The sequence below is a fragment of the Cavia porcellus genome, unplaced genomic scaffold (genome assembly GCF_034190915.1).
Source record: "Cavia porcellus strain 051 isolate PalLab524CR breed Dunkin Hartley unplaced genomic scaffold, mCavPor4.1 scaffold_15, whole genome shotgun sequence".
Classification (NCBI taxonomy): domain Eukaryota; kingdom Metazoa; phylum Chordata; class Mammalia; order Rodentia; family Caviidae; genus Cavia; species Cavia porcellus.
Genome location: NW_026947498.1, coordinates 8079138 through 8100875, shown reverse-complemented (window position 1 = coordinate 8100875; position 21738 = coordinate 8079138). Strand labels below are relative to the sequence as shown.

Sequence of the window (21738 nt, the reverse complement as noted above, 5' to 3'; positions counted from 1 at the left end):
TCGAGTCCTCTGCGGCGTGAGAGGGATGTACTCTGTGCCGGATGCGCTTCCCTCACGTCACTCAGTAATGTGTTTCGGTTGTCAGTGTAAAGTTCTCGACCGTATATTGATCAACTCACCGCTATTTTGTTTTGTAAGGCTGTGAATAAATGGGTTTTTTAAAAATCGAAGAGGGCAGGTGAGTGAGAGATGACTCTTAGCCTGCGTGGGGAGCCAGGTGGGACTCCCCGCACCCATGCACACGCACACACGCACACCCTGAGTTTCCAGCCTCCGTCCGTCCGCTGTCTTCAAGCAAATAGAGACCCAGCTGGCTTTGTGTGGCTCTTGGAGGCTCCTCCAGCAGCTCTGCTGCCTTTCCTAGGCTTCCTAGTCCACAGCAGCTCCCATCTGCACAGGGGAATTCTCTCCTCTTTTCCTGGGCGCCCTGTGTGCCTGCAGCTCTTTCTCCCGCCCAAGTTAATGGAGATGGTAGGCTTGGGGGTGAGTGTATGGACTGGGCACCGGCTTGGGGGTGAGTGTGTGGACTGGGCACTGGCTTGGGGGTGAGTGTGTGGGCTGGGTACTGGTTTGGCGGTGAGTTTGTGGACTGGGCACCGCCCGCGGTGGCATCGGCTCTGGCTTTTTTTTTTTTTTTTTTTTTTGAGGGTTTTTGTTTGTTTTTTGTATTTCCAGTGTGTTGAGAGCCTTCATTATAAGTTGGTGCAGACTTTTGTCAGAGGCTTTTTTTCTGTGCTCCTGGACATGACCCTGTCTTTTCTCCTCAGCTCTCTGGACAGTGAATTATACTGTCGGCTTTAAAACACAGACCTTGCATCCCCCTGTAAACCCCACGTGGCTGTGGCATGTCCTGTTTTTCGTTTCAGAGTCAGTTTACAAGCATTTTTACGTCAGCACTTGTGAGAGTTTCGGGTCCCCAGTTTTCTTAAACTGTTTTCATCTGGTTTTGCTGTTAAGGTAGCAACAGCCTCTAGAGGTAATTGAAAAGTGTCCCCTCCCATCCTCTCCCTTCCCCTCCCCTCCCCTCCTCTCCTCTCCCTTCCCCTCCCTCCCCCCTCCTGCCTTTTCTGGAAAGTTGGCCCAGGACTGATGTTAGTGCTGCTTTGCGTGTTTAATTGATTTCACTAAAGGTTTTTAGGGGCGAGGTTTTAATTGTGAGATTGACTTTCTGAATAGAAAAGAATGCTCGGGTTTCTTTCCTTTGTGGGTTCACCCAGCGCGGCCCTTCCTCCTGGAGTTCCAGGGCACCTTCATCCACACTCGGGACCTCGGGATGAGCCTCTCTGTTCCCTTGATGCACACGCCTGTCCTGCAACCCAGTGCCCTTGATTGTAGATTGACAGAAAGTCTGGAGGGCTTTCAACTGACGAAACTGACAAAATTCAGCACTGGAGCCTAGTGTCAGGGTGCACGCCTGTGATCCCAGCACTCAGGAGGCTGAGGCAGGAGGATTGTCAAGCGTTTGAGACTAGCCTGGGCTACGGAGTGAGTTCAAGTCCAGCCTAAACTACATAGGGAGACCCTGCCTGAAAAACACACCGAAAAAGAAAAAGAAAGATAGACAGATAAATAGATACGCATCAACTTATAATTAAGACTCAATAAACTAGAAACAGCGGAGGCCTCACCTCTGTCCTTTCATCCTGGTTTCTCCCAGGACCTAATAGATGATCGGGCTGAGTCTGTCTCCATCCTGCAGGGCATCGGCTCAGCTTGCAGCCCTTCCCCACGGGCGTCTGCTCTGAGATGCCCTGTTCCGTGCCTTTTAAAACTAATCCGCCTGAGCCTCAGACATTTTATTGATTTATTTTTTCAAAGAACTAACTGTAGGGGTTTTTATTCCCTTCCTTCCTCTCTCCTTTTTCTATTTCTTTCTTTCCTTTTTTTAATGTTTCTTTTTTTCTTTTTTGAGACAGTGTTTCACTCTGTAGTTCAGGCTGGCCTTAAACCCTCACCAATCCCGCTGCCTCTGGAGTGCTGGGATTACAGGCAAGCACCACCACACCCAGCCTTTTTTTGTCCCCCCCACCCCATTTCAGTACTAGAGATTAAAAACAAGGGCTTCCCACTAAACCATAAGCCCACCCTCTTTATTTTTTTTTGAAACAGGGTTTTACCAAACATCAAATTGCCTAGGCTGGATTTGAATTTGGGATCCTCCTGCCTCAGCCTCCCACGGTGATGGGATTACAGGCCTACAATGCCACTCGTGACTTCCTTTATTTTCTCAGTTGTTTGTTTCTTACTTTGTTGATTTCTTATCTTTTTAATTTCATTTTTCTCTCCAGGTTTATTTACCCCCTACTTTCTAAAGTTAGAAGCTTAGATCGTTGATTTTAGAGTTTTGTTTTTTGCATAATAAAACAATGCAAAACTGAAGGTTTCCTCGTGAACATGATTTTATCAACACTCTTGTAGTTTCTTTTTTGTTCAACTCAAAGTATTTTCTAATTTTCCTTTGGTTGGTTCTTTCTCCAACCCACTTCTTATTTGGAAGTGTATTATTTAATTTCCAGATATTCAGGTATTTTCCCTTTTTTTTCTGCCATTGATTTCCACTCTGGATTAGCAGCAGGGGTCCAGCTGCAGAGGCTCTGGGGCAATGGGAGGAGGGGCCAGCTCAACTGAGCACAGCAGGGGACAAAGCTGGTCCCCCTGTCCAGTGCTGGGCTCGGAGCTGTGTGGGCTGGGAGGGAAGGCCAGGGCCGAGGCCCGGGAGACCGGCATGCCCTGGAGAAGGACCTGCGGACTCCACTGCACCCAGGATGGAGAACAGGGCAGGGCAGGGCAGTCGGGCACTGGCTGAGGTTTGGAGAAGGGTGTCAGTGATGACTGTGTTCAGATAATCACAAGGAAATGGGTTTTGTGTAATTTTGAGGCCAACCTGGGGCCAGTGGCACCAGTTTGGGTTCAGGAAGGGGCAGAACTCGGGCTGGGGTGGAGCTCAGAGGTAGAACCTGTGCCTGGCATTGCTGAGCTCAGACTCTGCAACCCTCCTGTCTCAGCCTCCCAGATTACTGGGGCTCTGGGTGTGCACCACATCCCACTGTCAGTGGAATCTAAAGGGCTGAGTGACCCCGGAGGGGAGGGTCCTAGAAAGGGGCAGGAGGCTGCATATGGCGGTCACCTGTGGATACTCGGGCCAGTGCCTACTGCAGCCCTCCCTCCCAAAAGCCAGGGTCCCAGAGCCCCGAAGTGTGAGGTTCAGGTCATGCTCCGAGGGACCAACAGGAAGGGCGTCTGGCCTTCGAGCAGCCATGGAGGGCCCCAGGCCTGGCCCAGGGGGTGGTGCTGGTTCTGAAAATCCCAGCAGGGCCCTCGGGCCTCACCCAAGCCGCACCCGCCAGCAGCGTGAGAAGCAGCCCAAGGTCTCTCGACTTTGCTCTTAGATAAGTTGCCCAGGCACAGCTGGCCACCGGTCACTCCGGCCCAGGCAGAGCGCAGGTCTCCAAGATGCTGTTTCCCGGGTGGCACCAGCACCTCCCTCCCTCCTGTCAGTGGCGTTCGTGGCTGGGCTGACGCCAACCTTCCCAGCCTGCGGCGTGGAGACCTCCTTCACCCCTGTGCTGTATTCCAGGTTTTTCTCCTGGAGACAGAGTGGGCATCCCATGCACCCCTCCCTCCACCCTGCTCCTTAGCACCCTGTGCCTGGCCCAAAAGGGAGCCCCACACTTAGGGGCAGCTGCTCCCCATTCTCCTGGTCCCTGGCAACCCCTGAGCTGCTCTTAATAGGTGTGTTCTTTGTTTATTTTTGGCTTTGTTTTACAGGTTTTTTTGTTTTGGGTTTTTGTTTGTTTTTTTGGTTTTGTGACACAAGGCCTCACTAACGGTGCAGGGTGGGTTTGAATTTGCAATCCTCCTACCTCAGCCTCCTAAGTACTGGGATTACAGGCTTGTACCACCAAGCCAGGTTTGTGTGCTAATGCTCCATGTTGAAATGAAGTGTTGTGAGTTATATTGGGTTCAGTGAAATGTAAGTGTTTGAAAAGTCCAGCTACTGTGAGCAGAAGGATCCAAGAGTATCACAGATGTTCCCGGCAGAGTGTATGGGACATTGTGGGTGCCATAGGTGGGCCCACCCCCGAGGCCCCAGCCAGGTGAACAGTCCTACTGCCACGGCTGGCTCCTCCTGTCCTGTGCACCCCGCCAAGGGCCTCCTCTGTCCTGGGAAGACCAGAGGTGCCGAGTTGTGCAGGAGACCTCAGTGTAGTGTCAAATTCCCAGGAAGATGGACAGGGGAGGACTCAGCTTTCCTGGCCCCAGGGGCCAGGTCTCTGCTACACCCCTCTGAGCCTGGCTGTCCCGTGCAAAATCAGAGCTCAAGTCCACACTTCTTACGGTTCTCAGAAGGGCCCATGAAGCAATGTATGCAAAATGACTAGCAAGGGCCCACCACTTAGCAAGAGCTCAGGAAACAGTCGCCATGGTTTAAAGTGACCTCGAGGGTATTACTGAGTGGCTAATACTGTCTCCCTGGATTTGCAGAATCTTAAGAGAGCAAAAACACTTCCTATGTGCTGATCCAACCTGAGAGCCGGGGCCCTGTTCTAACTTGGAAATGAAGCTAATTCTTGAAGTAAGAGCCTAGACATGTCACTCATGAGAAGTACAAATGCTCCCCACATGATATTTTCTATTTTAAGCACAATTTTATTCCAAAGCATTAAAGAGCCTTTAAGCTTTAGAATCATAGCCTTAGTCAGCCCTCCTGCATTATTTTTTAAAACAAATATGGCGCCGCGCAAACAGTGAAAGATACCCACTCCTGCAGTGGTGCACATTCCCCTGGCGGCAGGCTCAGTGTAGTGACCACTGTCAGAAACGGACAGTGCGTAACGGTGCCCCCAGTGCCCCCTGGCTGCCTCACACAGTCCAGTGACCCCTGTGCCCCTGGGCACCCCGGGTTCCAGAGCACCCCAGCTGCACCCTCTGTAGCTGCAGTGACAGGCATGGACTCCAGGGACACTCCAGTGAGGGTGGATAAAGGGCGCTCATGTCACACCGCCTCCATGATCAAGGGGAGCAGTTCCAGCTGCCCAGGACTCTTCTGCCAAGTCGGCGTCTGCCCCCTCCGGTCACTCTGTCTGCCCTGGAGCGCAGCATGTACCTTTGGGGTTCAGATTCTCTGGTGCAACCTCACTGGTCAGCATCCTCCTTGGTGGCACAGCTCCTGCCCTGCAGCCTGCATGGCTGGCTTGTCTACCTGCCGATGGACACAAGGGTCACCTCCATACAGGTCTGATCAGGGACAGGCTTGTGGATGACTGGCCAGGTGTGCACCTCCGGGGGCATGTGACAGGTATGTGTTCAGCATGGCTGTCTTCCTTCATGGTTACACCGTGTTGGGGCACCAGCAACAAGCAAGCGATCGTGTATTCCCTGTCCTTGTGTCATGAGGCAGTCTGGGTTTTAACCTGAAGCACTCAGCTGAGCTCAGGGCTTTGTCGGCTTCCCCAGATGGCTCAGGGGTGACAGTGTGTGTTTGTATGCTGGTGACTCATTGGAGTTCACATTGCTCTGTAGCCCTGGTTTGTAGGACGCGGGGTCTGAGCCTGACTCAGCTGTGAGATAGATATTCCCTGAGGCCACTCCCAGGCTCTGACGCCCTTTTCTTGTTCTTAATGCGGTCACCAGAGGAGCAGAGGGCTTCACTTGGATGACATCTACTGGAACAAGTTTCTCTTGCTGCTCAGCACCTCTGTGTCTCTCTGGGAGCCCTTCCACCCCGAGATCTATTTCCACGCAGAAGGCGTATCAGGCTGTGCTAAGCTGTGATCTCCTCTAGTCCCCTCTGTGTGTAGTTGTGTGATGTAGGACCACTGTCCCTTCTTCCTCTGTGCACATCAAGTAGACAGGCCCCTTGACACACTCCTTTGGTGCCTTTCTGAAAGCTGTCTCTCCCTCTCTCTGACCTCTCTGTCCCTTGTCTGCCTGCCCTTCTGCCATAGCTCACTGGCCAGAGCACTGGCGTTTGCGGTTAGGAGTTCCAAGCCTAACACCCTCGTCTTCTTTTCCAGTTGATTTTGGTCAAATGGATTCTTTTTGCATGTAAATTTTAGGGTCCATCTGTCCAGTTTTTAAAAGGACATGTGGGGAGGACTTTCTTTGGCTTTGATCACCGCACCCACAGGTAGCTGGAGAGAGCCAGGCATCTCAGCCGTACGCAGGGTCCTGGCCTGTGAGTGCCCTGTGCCTCCCCTTCGTCTCGCTTCTCCACCGAGAGTTGGAGTTTGCAGGACGAGGAAGTCCTGTGTGTCTTCTGTTGAATTATTCCTAAGCACTCTCTGCTTCCTGCTTTTATCATCAGCAGGATTTTTGTCTGCTCTTCAGTTGTCAGCTGCCAGTTTATAAATGGAGAGCTTCTTGTTCCATCCGAGCCTGTTGTGAGTGTCCCGGTTCCCTTGTTAGTTTCTAACAGTCTGTTGGTGATGCCTAGGGCTTCACCGGAGCCGCTCACACTGTCCGAGCACAGAGTTTTAATTCTCCCATGCTCATGTTTTTGGCTTCTATTTCTTGTGTCGCAGGGCACTCACCAGTTCTTTGGGGCTATTAGATAAAAGTGGCAGCAGACATCCTCACCTTGTTCCCAAGTCTCCGGGCAGACACCTTTGCTGGTCACCTTCAGACACCGTCGGCCACCGTCCTCTGCAGATGCCCTCGCTCGGTTGGAGTCCACTTACATTGCCGTGTCCTAGGGCCTTGCATCAAAGGCTCCTCAGCTAAACGTTTGGCTGAACTCTTATCATGCCCTCTCTGTACATCTCTGCTGAGGAAGAGCCTGAGTTCTGCTTTCCTGGCAGTTTTTATCACCGTAAGTGTGGGATTTTTTTGTCTCACATTGTCTCTGCATCCCTGGGATGATTTATGGTTTTCTTCTTCACTGTTAAAACAGCTTCAGTTGCCTGCAGTAAATTCATCTGTGCTGTGGGAAAGTCCTTCCGGGGTAATACCAAGGCGTACATTCAACCAAGGATTTGCCCGCCCCTCTGTCCTGGCGTCCCAGGGCACTTATTGTAATGTTGGCCGTCAGTATTTATTTATTTTTTTTTTTTTGAGACAGCATCTCACTATGCTGTTCAAGCTGGCCCTGAACTCACTGTGTGGCCCACACTGGCCTTGAACTCACAGCGATCCTCCTGCCTCAGCCTTCCAAGTGATGGGAGTACAGGGGTACACCACCACACATGCCTAGCCGTCTTCTTTCCTTGAGGCGTCTGCTCAGGTCATTTGCCCATTTTTTAAATCCATCTTGCCTTCTGCAGCCTGGTCAGAGATGTGCCCTCAACCATCAAAGTAGTATTATGCTGCTTAATCCCCTCTCCCACAGCCTCTGATCTGTTGCTGCCAGACGCTTTCCATCCCATATACTTTAAGCCCCTTAATAAAATTCTGCAGTTTTTGCTTCAAACAGCAAGTTGTCACTCGAAATTATGAAAAACATAAAAATAATTCTTTAAATATTTTCCTGCACTTTTTTTTATTTAAAGAAAGACAAAACAAAACAGAAAACGGGCAGAAATAGTACATACTTTCAAAGAAAAGAAATAGTAATAAATCACTAGTTGATGTATACATATTGTCGCCCCACAAATAGTTGTTCAAGATACCAAAGTGGAACATATAAATGGGAATTCAACCAGGGAGACTGCAAACAGTTCTGTTCAACTTTCCAACAAAAACTAAATAATATGGCTATCATTCCTATACACTTAGACATGTACGCATTTATCCATATCTTCATGTTGAGACCTTGTTAGGTATCCTGCATTTTTACTTTCCAATGTTTTGCTTCTTCCCATGAGTCTCACCTTCTGGCTGTCGTAAACCCCTTCAGCCTGAGGAGTCTCATCTTCCTTCACCGTTCCTCGCAGTGCAGATGTGCTAGCGACACATGCTCTGAGCCCTTGCTTAGCAGAACCTGTCTTTATTTTGCTTCCTTTAGGAAGGGTTGCTTTGCGAGGTACAGATTTCCATCCTTGCAGGGGCTTAGGAGTTTTCTTTTTCTCTTTCTGTCTCTTTTTGAGAAGTTTAAAGTTGTCACTTCTGTTCCCCCTGGCCCAGGGCCCATCATTTCTGAGATGTCAGCTTTTATTTTATCATTATTACTGTGGGGATTTTTTTTCCTGTAGCTACTTTAAAGGGCTTTTCCTCTTTCTATCTTTGGGTTTCTGTTCTTTGACTGTAGTATACCGAGGCTTTCTTTCTTTTTTATTTATCCATCACTAAGGGTTTGTGCTGGGTAAATTTGTTTTACTAAATTGTAAAAGTTTCCGGCCATTATCTCCTGACATGTACTCTGTATCCTTCTGTTTGAAACTGTAATTGCTCGTGTGTTACAGAGTTTGCTGTTATTCCCTCCATGACTGTGGCTCTGGTTTTTCTGTTTTGCTTTTGTGTGAGGTTTTTGTGTTTTCATCTCTTCTCTATCTGCTTAAGGACAAGGTCATTTCTACTGATCTGCCCTCAAATGCTCAGATTTTCCTCTGCTTATTCAAACTGCCATAAGCACACCTGTGAATTTTTAAAATCCGGATACCATATTTTTAAATTCTGAGCTGCTGGCTTGATTCTTGCTGGGGGCAGTGGCTTCAGAGCTTTCCCATCTGCTCGCTGCTTACTGGCATCTTTTTGATGAGCTCCTCAGCCAGATCCGGCCATGCTGCCCGAGAGCCTCAGTCTGCTGGCTGCCAGAGTTTGCCTTGCCTCGGGTCTCTGTGGGCTGTACGCCTTATCCCTGCCAGTCCTGTCTCCACCGCCTTGTTGGGCTGATGACTCGCCAGAGACCCCAGATTTCCTTATCTTTCTCTGAAGAAAGCTGACTGTTTGCAGACACTTGTCACCCGGTGCCTTTGAACTTTGGGGGCTTGGTTTTGGCAGGCTCTGGAGACTCTTCTGGAAGGCCGAGGTGTGGGACTGGGCTTGCACTACCAGCTCCCGACATGTGCATTTCCGGGCTCAGCCCAAGACAGAAGAAGTTTCTACAGAATTTGCCCCCATGTCCCTTTCTTTTGGGGAACCCCCTTTCCTTTTGTCCTCTTGACACCTCAACCCAATAAACCTGAATCCCACTGTGGCAAACCATTGGGATCTCCTTTCATTCTTTCATTTTTGTGTTTTGACACAAGGTCTCAGTCTATATTCCAAGCCAGTCTTCAGCATGATGCATAGCCAAGGTTAGCCTCAAACTTTGGATCTGCCTGCCTCAGCCTCCCAGTGCTGGGGCTGTTTGCATGCACCTTCAAGCCTGGCTTTTACAGCAGCACAGTACTTCGCTTTGTGAACGGACCACTGTTTACCCTGTGAAAGAGACACATGTTGCTTCCTGTCTTGTTGGCTATTTTGTAGAATTTCTTTAGCTATAAACTTTACAACTGCCCCCAACCTGCTAAAGTCCACAGATACAGTAAAACTTCTGTTTGCAAAACAGACTCTGTTTTTAGGTGATTTTTGTAAGTACGCTGTCCTTTGCACAAGTCTGCATTGGGTCAGAGCTCGCCAGGCAGAACTCCTCCTGGAACTAGTCGCGTGTGGTAGTCTGGTACCAGGTCAGACCCCGGTTCACAGAGCTGATTCCCTTTGGCCTCTCAGTAGTAATGCAGCTTCCCCAAGAGTGACACATACCAGATGTCACATAGGGGACAAATTCCCACCAGGCTGGACAGCTGGCAACAGGTTCCCAGATCCTTACGCCGTACCCTTGTCATCACTGTGTGGCTGGGCAGGCATGGGGAAAGGCATCTGGGGTAACTCTACGGGGAGCGGGCGGGCCCCTGTGGTGACTTGGGAAGGCGGTGGCATTGTGACCTTGGCCTGCCATTGCGTGTAATGAGTAGACATGTGCAAACCGTGCAGGAAGCGCCGGGAGTAAGCAGAGCCCAGAGCTGCGCCCACAGTAAGCTGTGAACATCAGTCTCAGATGCGCCTGACCAGGCCACCTGGTCCCTTGTCCCAGGACAGGAGGGTGCAGGGAGGAGTCATACCCACCATGGCCAACTCAGACACACACACAGACTGTTGCATCGCTGGGAAATCCTGTCGCTGGGAGCAAAAAGGAAAAACCCCAATCCAGGGCTCACAGGGCCACCAGAGCCCTCCGAGCCTTTGCAGCTCTGCTCTCTGGGTGGCTATGAGCTATGACACAGGTGATCGGGAGGCACCTGGCTGCCAGGGAGCTCCAGGCACTGTCTCAGCAGGACCAGCTGGAGCAAGGGCCTGTGTCTTTAAGCAGCAGAGCATGGTCACCACTCATCACGGGACTTTATTGTGCTCCTGCTGTGGAGGAAGTGGCCTTCCTGCTGGGAAGGCCTGGTTTATGACTCCATAAACACTGAACTCCCTGCTTACCTCCCTGCCCAGCTAGTTCCAGGACAGCTGCCAGCCGGAGAGAGCCAAGGGGAAAGGAGGTGAGTCCACCCCTCTGGGCTCCCGGGAGGATGGTGGGGGGACACCCCCCCACACCCCAGGATGCCACCAGCCCTTCCTCCTGGCCCCTGATTCTTAGCGATTAGAAATTGCTCAGCGCACAAATAGATACCACCCTGTGCTGTCTTAGGACCTCGAAAGTACTTTCCTCTTCAGGGCCACTTAATGTGGGATATTGACCCCTAATACCAAAAAAAAAAAAAACTGGGTGTGGGTTTAATCCCAGCACCATGAGAGGCTGGGTAGGAGGATTGCAAGTTTTAACCCAGCCTGGGCAATTTAGCACCTTAATGAGACCCTGTTTCAAAATGCAGAATGAAAAAGGTCTGGGAGGCAGAGCTGTGCAAGGGCCCTGGGTTCGATCTCCTTACTGGAGAAAAAGAAGCCAAAGACAAAAAGATTGCTTCTCTCCCAAGTGCAGCGGTGTTTCTGTCTTGTTCTTGGTCTGGGCACACGATATTCTGGGGAGCTCTGCTGTGTGTGCTCTGCAGAGGATGCAGGGTTCCTCGCTATGCGGCTAAGGGTGGGGACGAACAGACTGACCACAGCAGGGTGTGTGCATGGTGTCTCTGAGCCTGGAGCCCAGCTGTGTTTACACAACCTTGGCCAGCTGCCAGGAGGCACCCAGTAGGTGCACCTGGGCTCAGAACCACAGCCCTCAAGTGTCTGGACCATCTTACCTCTGTATGGTCACCAGGATGCTGAACAGTCCTGGGCCAGCCTCCCTGAATACCTGGCTGGGCCAGCATGCCACTGACTCATGTCTGCTCTCACTTGCCAAGGGCAAGAGGGGAAGTGCGTGGAGGGCAGAAGCATGCAGGTGGCATCCTGACTCTGCAGCACAGGTCACAGGGAGTGGCAGGTGGCAGCTGGCTGGCTCAGTGTAGCCCTGTTCAGCCATCTCCAGAGCTGGCCAAAACTTCATGTCCTTCTGTGTGCCCACATCCTTGTGCAGGATGGATGTGGGCCTGACCTCCAAGCTGCATCCAGACCTGCCCACCCCCTGAGGTCTGCACCCTTGGTGCTGACCACTGGCCTGGGCACTGTGATAGGAGTACAGAGGCATGGTGCCCAGGAGACTCTGGTACAAGTGGGCAAACTCCAGCCCCAACGCCTCTTGCTGGTGTCCTTGGCACCTGAGAGGCCATGGTATGCTGAGAGCTATGCCCAGGCCACCACCACAGCACCTGGGTTCATAGACTCTGACCCATGCCACTCCCTGGGACAGTAGCTTCCTGTGCAGAGCACTGGCCTGCCCCTGCCTGGTTCTCTCTGCATGGGTCAGTGCGTGTTAAGGATGACTTCTCCCTCCCTCCGACTCTCTTCTGTCCCCTTTGGTCAAAGCCTTCAGGTCCAGCAGGACCCCAGGCCTCCAGCACACCCGGCTGTGGGTTCCCGAGTCGCCCACCATCTTTGGTTGCTCTAGAGCTGCTAAGACATTTCCAAAGCGAGTTACTGAATGAGCTTTGGTTTTTAAATTCAGAACATGCCATGCAGCATTTAGCAATGGCTGTCACTGGTCACAGTGGACCCTGCTGGCAGGACATGGGCAGGAAGGACGGACGTATGCATGTGGACACTCTGCCCCCAGATCCCAGGCCTGCAACTCCCTGTGGATGCTGCCGAGAGATTTTGGGCACGCCTGGGCCTGCACCCCAGCCCGTCACCCCCAAAGACTGTTATGGCTTGTGTCTAACTGTCCCCCCAAAGTCTCATGTGGTCCTGGGGGTGCTTTTCAGTGGTGGCTGGACCTGAGGTGTGTGATGCTGGGATCATTGCTAAGTGAGTCTGCTGATTGGCTTAGCGTGGTTTTCTGGCTAGGATTGTGGGTGCCCTGCCCCAGGTGTGTGTGCTTTCAAGTGGCCTGGATGTAATATAAGGGACAGAGACAGGGCTGCTGTGGTCACTTGACACTTGCCGCCGCTTGATGCCGCCTGCCTGCTCTGCGATGCCCCTCTGCCACGCTCCCTGCCTCAGCGCCAGCCACTGTGCCCTGAAACCTGTGCAGACTGGGAGCCTGCCAAGCCTGACACAGGGCAGGGGTGGCTCTGCACCTTGGTGGCGTGGTAAGAGGAGGGGAGGCGTGGCAGTATCCTGAGTTCTGCACATGTCTGTTGTGAGAGCTGAACTCCCCTGGGAGGAAGTGCCGCCCAGGGGCACAGAAATTCCGGGGCTTGGGGCACTGCCTCCCTGCGGGGCTCTGTTTATGCGTGGAGGGGCTGCTTTGTGCTCACCTCTGTCACCAAAGCTTGCCAATGGCCCAGTCCTTGCAGAGCCCTTGCAGAGCCCTGTAAGCTGCATACTTAGCAGAATGCAGCCGCTTGGGCCAAGGTCCTGGGGTGGGTGGGAGGCATCCCACCAATTTGGTTTCTGAGTCCTTTCCAAGGACAACAGATCCACCAGCACTGGGGGCTGGTTGACATGAGCTGAGGCGTCGCTACAACCAGACCAGAATACAGAATGCAGATATCTACCCTGGTGCCACCAGGCTGGCAAGAGCAGAGGTATGGGATGAGAGGCACAGAGCAGGATCACAGCTCGTGCTAGGGATTAAGTACAGGCATAGAAATGCTATGAACGGGGCTGGGGATTTAGCTCAGCGGCATAAGTGCCTGCCTTGCAAGCAGGCAGTCGTGAGTTCGATCCCTGGTACCAATAAAAACGAAAAAGACAAAAAAAAAGAAATGCTATGAACACGAAGGATCCCCTCCAAAGTCCAGAGGCAGCCAGGCATGGTGGCGCACACCTGTAATCCATGCACTCAGGAGGCTAGGCCAGGGGAGTTGTGAGTTCCAGGCCACCCTGGCTACATAATAAATTCAGAGCCAACCTGGCCTGAATAGTGAGACCCTGTCTCAGAAAATAAACAGAAAATGCCCAAGGCAAACTCTTTAACTTTTTCATGAGCTGTAGGTTCCATGCAGCTGTAAGAACAAAAGCAGGACCAGCTAGGGTGTCCACACCCAGGTCCCTCCTGTGCTTCCTGGCCACCCATGTCCTTCCTTGGCTACCACGCCCAGCTTGTTCTGCATTTTCTACCCTGGTCCATCCCAGGGTGCTCGTGCATGCAGCGGGCGCTGTCCTCAGTCAGCACAGCCCTTGGCGGAGTGTCTCGAGGGCTGGGTGGACCTCCGATTGTGTCTCTGTCACTCTGAAGGAGCAGCTGGCTCGTTCCACCTTGGGGAAAATTGTGCACATTTTCCTGTGAACTCAAACTTTAGTCTCTGTGCACAGAAGTGTGATCACAATGAAAATCAGGGCAATTTCCTGAGAAAGAAAGTTAGCAGCCAGGGAGAGGGCTCCGGTGGATGCCCGCTTCAGTCTGGGTGGCAGGGGCAGCTCTGAGGAAGTCAAGGTGTGATGGAAACATGGCGAATGACCCCATGGTCCCTGCCGCTTCCCACAGCAGCTCAGGAGTCCACTTTCCCGAGGGTCTTTAGCTGCGCTGCCCTGGCTGCCCCATGTCCTGAATGGATTCACAACCTTTCTCTTTCCTGATCACTTTAACTTTGGGGAGGAGCTGGAAGTCGCAGGGTGCCAGATCCGGTGACTGAGGTGGATGAGGACGCAGAGGTGTGTTAAGAGCCTGCCTTTCCCTTGGCTGGTGCTGGGCAGCAGCGCTCACCATATTTTGATCACAGCTCATAAAGACCCTCAGGAGTGAGGGTCCAGAGCTGGTGCAGAGGTGGCGGGAAGGACAGGAAGAGTACAGCCAAAGAGAGGGGAGAGCTGGCGGGGCCTATGGCCATGTGTCTTTCACTGTAATGCACTTACATTTCGGCCTTCACCATATTTTTGATCATCCCTCACCGCTGCCGGGCCGGGGCCTCGCCGATGACTTGGGTAGTCCTGGCCCAGTAGCTCTGCAGCAGCCTCGTTGCTGGGGGAGCGGCGGTTCAGTTCCACAGTTCCTCTCCTGGCTGCTCTCCCGCGGCACCGGCTCTGCTCCTGTGGCATCTGGCATCTGGGTCCGTCTGGGTCTAGGCAGCGGCTGGGAGCTTCCAGTGCTGACCGGTGCTGACCAGCAGGGGTCTGGAACCAGGTGTTGTGAAAACTGATAGTCAGGTGTCCCTGCTTTCCATGGAGTGGGGGACCAGGTGGCAGAGTTGGGGCCCCAGGTTCTGGCGGATGCTCCCTCAGTGATTAACGTGTCCCCGACGGGCTGAGAAGCATCTGACCCAGTTTTACAAAACAGAGGTCACGCTTGTTTTATTTTCTGTTTCCCGCTGGGTGTGTATATGCCCACAAAGCATCCCCAGGGTTAGCAGGGCTTCTGTGCCGTCCCCGAAGTTCTCAGACACCCCCACTCTCGGTGCTCTGAGTCACAGGCTACAGGCTGGGGTCACTCGGCCTCCTGCCCCCCCTCCTCCCAGTGGCCTTGGACTTGTCCAAATTTTCCGTTTTTCATTTCCATTGGCTTTAGCCTCTCTTTCCCTCCTTGAGATTCCTTCCGTGGCCCACGCATCATTCAGCAGCACATCGCCCCCAGACTGTGACTGCTCTCGGGGTGCTCTGGGGTCCTGCTCTGGGTCGCCCCGTTGCGCCGAGGGTCACCATAGGATCTCTGAGGCTCTGCTGCTCTCCCCTGGCCCATACCGGACTTCTAAATGAATCTCAGCTGTGAGATCATTAACCTTCAAGTTTATGGGACTCACTGCTTTTTGCAAAGATCTCACCATGAGTGATCTGAACCCTGCTGAGCCCATCCCTGCAGCCGAAAACCTCTGTGGTCCTTCCCTGGGCCCAGGCCCCTGCTCCCTGAAACCCAGTTCCCCTCACCTCGGGTGCCCACCCAGCCTGGGGTCCTGTCCACATGTCCTGGCTCATATTTTTCACCCTCGAAGCTTTGAGAGATTGAACAGAATGTTTTTCTCTCATCTCCTTTTTTTTCTTTGGTTTGGTTTGGTGGTTTTTTGAGATTCACTTTGTAGCCCAGGCTAGCCTTAAACTCACAGAGATCCTCCTGCCTCTGCTTCCCGAGTGCTGGGATCACAGGTGTGCACCACCAGACCCAGCTCGTTCTCTTCTTCTTGCCAAGCCCTGGCAAGCTGGCCCAGGAGAGGCCTGGGTGTCTCTGGCATCACCTCTCTGGCAGCCTTGGAGTCTAGAGCATGAAGTGTAGAGCATGAATCACCAAGTTGCGGTGATTAGAGACAGTGACGGACAGCTTGTCGTGCACAGGCCCTGGGGTTGATGCGATACAGAGGTTAGGGTCTCTGTGGAGAGGGAGGAGGTGCTTGACAGGGCACAGGGCGCTGTCCCATGGGCAGCCTTATTGCTGGCCCCTTCGAGGGCAGTGTGAGTTCTGGGAGGCAGCATGGTGACAGGGGTGTGGCACTGGGGCACAGGTCACTATGGCACGGGTCAGGACAGCCTGTGCCAGGCATCCAGAGCATCCACATGAGTCAAGCAGGCCGTGTCCACCCATCCCACTGGATCGGTGCCAGGAGGAAGTGGCCCAGGGCTGGCACCTGGATGTATTAACAACGGCCTTGGGCCACAGGCAATGCCAGTCAACATCTTGGGAAACTCAGTGGGTTTGTGTAGACAGAAACGATGAGAGCCCGAGAGGGGAATTTAGATTGAGTCATTTTAGTCTTTTTATGAATCTGACTTCTTTTCAGCCAGGCATGGGTAGCACACCCCTACATCTCAGCACTCTGGGAGGCTGAGGCAGGAGGATCTTGAGTTCAAGCTCAACTTTGGCAAGTTAGCAATGTAGTGAGACCCTGACTCAAAAAGTAACTTAATTTTTTTGTATGGAAGCTATTTCTTTTTCCAAATTTTTATTTGCATTGGTGCATGTTTGCAGCACATAATGACTGCATCCATCACGGGGAGTCGGTACACGTACATCACACATCTTTATTCTGCTTACATCCCCTTGCCTCCTGTATCAAAACTTTAAAAACTAATCTTAAAGTGGGCCGGGGATGTAGCTCAGTGTGAAGGCCATGAGTTCAGTCCCAGCACTGCATCAAAGAGAGAGAGAGACAGAAGAGGGGCAGGCAGGAAAAGAGAAAAGGAAAAGTAATATTTATCACAGAAGCAAAACTAGGAATATAAAATGAGTGATAGCTGAAAGAACGGTCGTCATTACTTTGGAGTACGCTTTTCCAAGACGTTTGCAGGCTGAGATTGCTCTGTGTTCCCACTCGAAAGATTGCTTGACTCTCCCAGTAAATGTGAACGTTCTCCGAGACTGGCTCCTAATAGAATGTGATTCCACAACGCAGATTTATCATCATGTATTGGACAAACCTCCATTTGATGGACTTCCAGGCTACTATTCCTGTGTGCATAACATTGTGGTCTCCACACAAGACTGATTCCCAGAAATAAGACACTGGGCCAGAATGTGGATGTTCTTAGTTTGGGGGAGTTTTTGTTTTGTTGTTGTGTGGTTGGTTTGGTTTGTCCCTGCGGAGCCCAGTTTGGCCTTGAACTCATGGTGATCCTCCTGCCTCAGCCTCCCGAGAGCTGAGATTACAGGCATGCACCACTGCTCCAGGCTAGATGAATGTAAATCCTTTCTGTTGTTGTTTGGCAGTGCTGGGGACTGGATCCAGGGCCTTGTGCATGCTGGGCAAGGGCTACCTGCAGAGCTACCCTCTCAGCCCACTTTTAGTTTTGGACCAAAGTGTTTTTATTTTGTTGGCTCGGACAGGTTTCCTTTGGTCCTGTTTTCCTTTGAGCCATCAGGTAGGCAACGGAAGGTTTCAGGAATCTGCACAAAGCTGAACCCTGAAATGCCAGTGTTGATGGGAGGGACAGGCTATGGGCAGCTTCCCCTTGCAAGAGTGACTGCCAGCCTGGCCAGGAAACAGGAAGCAAGCAGGGGCCGGGGCAGCGCAACTGGAGCCTGTTTACACGCTGGTGGACGGGCAAGCAGCACCTCCTCCCAGGCCCACCCTGCAGACACGTGGTATAAACTGCCTGGGCCAGCAGTGGCTCCGTCCCCACAGCGCCATGAAATGTGCCCACGCCCAATACAAGGCTTCCCCGGTCCCAAGGCCTCCAGTCCTACCTGCTTTCCGTGGCTGAGAGCAGCTGGGACCCGGGGCACCCAGAAGGGAGGCTGTAGGGCCAAGGCCGGGCCAGGCCAGGCATCCCTGTGGGACCCAGGAGTTGGGACCGCTCCTGCCAGCCCCCAGGTCGCCTCCATCTGTCTGTCTCCTTTGGTTCGCAGAGAGAGAAGAATTAATCCAAGGTGTCCTGGCGCAGGTGGCAGACCAGTTCTCCAGGTACGGAGCCCCTTGTCCACATTGCTCCACCCATGCCACAGGAGGGCCCCTGGCCCAGGGCTGGCCTCAGCCCGCAGGAGCACCCGAGCCCCAGAAAGCAGTGGCCTTATCCCAAGGCCAAGTCAGGTGCCCACCCTTGGGATCTGAGTGTGAGCATTTGCTCTTCTGGGGCTTGGGACAGTCCCTGAGGCCGGCACCACTTTGGAAGGAGCGGGGGCTTGAGCCCCTGTGCCAACCGGTGGCGGCTTCCTTTCCACTCTGGGTCCCCCCACGGCTGTTAGTCGGTGTTTCCAGTGTCTCTCAGACTGACTTCCTTTTGTTGTCTTACTGCCCTGGGTGATTAAAAAGAGAGAAAGGGCAGCCGGATGTGTTTGTTAAAGCCCAAGCCAGGCATGGTGGCACACAACTGTAATCCCCAAGTTCTGGGAGGCTGAGGCAGGAGGACTGAAAGTTGATAACTTACTGATCTAGCAAGACCCTGTCTCAAAAAATAAATATAAAAAGTGCTGATGGTCAGAATGGTAGCTCGGTGCCAGGACCCTGGGATCCATCCCCAGTGCAGCAGGGAAAAAGTCCTTGAATTGTTGATCAAATGTTTTGACCTCATGAACCTTCTAAGGTGTCAGGCCCCATGGGGGAGGGTGTAGGGGTGGGACCGAGCCAGCTTGGGGCACAGAGGACTTCCTGTCCTCCCACGGACCGTGGCCCCCAAACCCCAAGGGGACTGGCCACACCCGAGCCTCCCTAGAGGCCAGCACCCATCGTCACGGGCAGGGCCGTGGTCAGCGCTGAGTATCTCATGGCTCATGCTTCTTCCTGTCTCCTTCCTCTCCCCCCCAGAGCGTTTAAAATCAACGAGCTGAAAGCAGACGTCGCCAGCCACCTGGCGGTGCTGGAGAAGCGCGTGGAGCGTGAGTGGCTCTGTTTCCTTCCTGCCCGGGGCGTCACCCTGGAATCTTGCGGCTGCACGGCGGAGTTAGCGCCCAGGGCCGGACATGCGTCTTTTGTGCGCATGCTCGCGAAATGCCTTGCAGTTTGCACAGGCGAGGGCAGCAGCCCGGGAAAGCCCTGCGCTAATTTTAAAGTCACACACGTGGGGCGAAGCATGCTTTGTGTGTTGAGGGTGTGCATGGGCACACACGGAGCACCCCACTTAGCACATGTGGGCCTCCCCCAAGGTCTGTGAGGCCCCCGCATACACCCACAGGGCGTAGAACACCCACCCCCACGCCTTCTTGGCAGTTTGGGGATCGCGCTCTCGGAGGCCAAGGAAAACCTGCCTGTAAGCACAGGAGCATCCATTCCAGTCCTAGTCCAGGTACTGGAAAGCCCAGATTCTGCAGGGAAACAGCTGCAAACTCTGGCTGCTCCTTACTGGTCGCAAACATCACCCTCCAGAGTACCTGCTGATCTGGATTCGTGAGACCCGCGTGGGTCACTGCTCGTACCTGGTCCAATTGCCTGTGATTTTTTCAAGAAAAAAGAGAAAGGGCTGGGAATTTAGCTCAGCAGCACAAGCACCTGTCTGACAAGCATAAGGTCATAACTTTGATCCCCTGTATAAGAAAAAAAAAGGAAAGAAAAAAGAAAAAAATTCAGGATGGTGCAAGACCTGATCCATCAAAGCCAGTCGAACCGTGGTTTCCCGGGCCCCCTGTCTGCCTAATTGCGCTGGCTTCTTACAGACGCCTCCAGCCATTCGATAACGAGGAAGCCACAAGAAGATTAAGTAACTTGATTGAGTTCATCCGGCAAACCAGACTCAATCAGTGAGACTGGCGCCAGTGCCCAGAGCCCTGGCTGGGCTGTGCCCACTGCCTGCCACCCGCTTCCTGGGATGAGGCACCCATGTGCTGCGCTGGAGGGAGCCCTTGGAGTCCACGATGCAGATTAGAGAAGAGGCGGACCGTGCCACGTTGCATGGGACAGGACTGGAAAGGACCTGGGGGCCTCCCAGCCCGGGGAGCAGGCTCGGCAGTTTTGATGCTACAAGGGGTGCACTGCTGAGCCAGGTGCCACCATAGCTTCCTCAGTACCCCGTGCCTGGACCCTGACTCCCCCATGGTCCCTGTGGCCACCACTGCAGACAACAGGCTGCCCCCCTCCACGTCACCTGCTGCAGATTGTAAGTCTGAACGGAGCCAGGCGCTGCACCCACAGCCTGGCTGTGGGAACCAGAGAAGGCGGAGAGCTGTGTCCAGGCTGCAAGGACAGCTGTGTCAGGGCGTGTACGATGGCAGCACCTACGCTGGAACTCCAGGTGTCGGCAGGGCTGGCTGCTCCTGAGGCCTCCAGGGGGTTCTGTTGCAGTGCCCCCCGCAGTCCATAGCCCTCCCTGGCAGGACACCTCAGTGCCTGTCTGCCTATGACTCTGTCTCAACTCATCTGCCCCCGCGCTGGGGGAGCAGGCAAGGCTCTGCTTTGGTTTGAAGTGCTTCATTTTTGTCCACCTACAGTTAAAGCTCGAGAGTATATGAGGGGATCCGTGATGTCATCTATAAGGCTCTGCACCCAGCTGTGGTCCTGGACTGGCTAGGACCCCAGGCGTGTCTGGCCCCACCACACCTGGCCAAGAACAGCGGCACTTGGAGCACAGCAGAGGTAGCCACGAACTCACTGGCCAGCACTGCTTGTCCGTCTGTTCCCTGGGCCCCCTTTCTCCAAATTTCCTACTTCTCATGTGTCAGTGAGCTGTGGCTGCTGCTCCTAATCCCCGCCTTTGCCCTCACAGCGTCCCTGTGCCAAACCTGCTGACCAGTCACCGGGCCTGGCCAGTGCTTCCTGACCCCTCGGCAGCCTCCAAGGCTCCAGAAGACACCTGTGGTGTCAGCAGCCTTTCAAGGTCCACGGTGCAAAGCAGGAGGACCCCCGCTTTCATCTAGAGGCGATGTGGCGTGGTGGCCAAAAGACATGTGACCAAGCCAGTGTCCCCACGGCTACTCCCCTTGATGGCCCAGGAAGGCCACTGCCCTGGCTGCAGACATGCACACTTTCGGTCCCCACCTCCTCTGTGCGGGAGAAGAGCAGCAGAGTTCCCTGGCCCGGAAGTCAGCCCCTAGGACCTCAGCAGTGATACTCCTTTGGGCAGGAGGCGTTGTCCCCCAGAAGCCACCCTGGATGTGGGGGTCACGGCCCTCACTATATCCAAGTCACGCTTTGTTTCCTGTAGAAATTGGTCCTGTTCAGTTGCTAGCAATTGCTCAGAGCTGCACTTGACAGAGAGGGGACCTTGTAGTGTCAGATTTGAACACGTCACAGACTGCTCCCAGTAGCCTTTTCTGCTTCCTGGGTGACACAGAAAGTGACTCGCAGCCGTGCCCAAGTATGACTCTTGGTAACACTCATCTACCGCTGCATCCTGAGGTCATTTCTGCAGCCGGACCCCAGGAACACTAGGGAGCCCGGCTCCACTGATCCTTAACTTTGCCCATTTCCTTCTCAGCTGTCTTCAGGCGACAGCTCACCCTGGTTAACTGCTGGGGGACATTAGAAAAGAAAGGCTCTTATCTTAATGGAGTTTTAATCCTTGCCAGGAAGCTAGTGCCACTCCTGCCTTTCAGCGCCTGGGGCCACACAGCCCCCTCTTTTCTTCGGGGATGGAGATGCCTCTGACTCTTTACCTTCAGCTGCAGAGTGTAGCCTTCGGGGTGGACGGGAGCCTCGGGGACAGATGTGTGGCTCACAGTGGCGCCACCGTGGCCAGAGCTGGGTGAGCCAGGTCTGGCTGGCCTGAAAGCCAGGTCTGGCCAGGAGCAGGAAGCCCTGCTGTGGCCAATGACCCCAGGACACCCCAGTGGCCGCCTGAGCTGTGCTGCTTCTTCCTCAGTAATCCCTGCCATGTCTCTTTGTCACCAGTGGAAGGACTAAAAGTCGTGGAGATCGAGAAATGCAAGAGTGACATTAAAAAGATGAGGGAGGAGCTGGCGGCCAGAAGTAACAGGTAAGGATTGGCATGGGCAGGGACCCCCTAGCTGCCTGGCCATGTGGCTTCATGACTTCCCCCATTCCTGGTCCGGGGGTCGCAGGCAGCTAGCCCTGCCTTCTGGTGGGCAGTGCTCCTCGCTCCTAGGGT

General features: G+C 53.5%; 1 protein-coding gene across 6 annotated transcripts in view; it reads left to right on the top strand.

Moving 5' to 3' along the window:
- The window catches only part of Pde9a (phosphodiesterase 9A), a 68125-nt gene that overhangs the window by 28232 nt on the left and 18155 nt on the right, over positions 1-21738 (top strand). For 4 of the 6 annotated variants that reach the window (XM_063224558.1, XM_005001008.4, XM_003463962.5 and 1 more), the window contains exons 5-7: positions 17612-17666; positions 18507-18577; positions 21522-21606. In XM_063224558.1, the coding sequence (XP_063080628.1) occupies positions 17612-17666; positions 18507-18577; positions 21522-21606 (211 nt within the window). Of the gene's footprint in view, positions 1-10282; positions 10404-17611; positions 17667-18506; positions 18578-20125; positions 20268-21521; positions 21607-21738 lie in introns of those variants that run through there. The other 2 variants (XM_063224559.1, XM_013146083.3) reach the window with 2 other exon arrangements.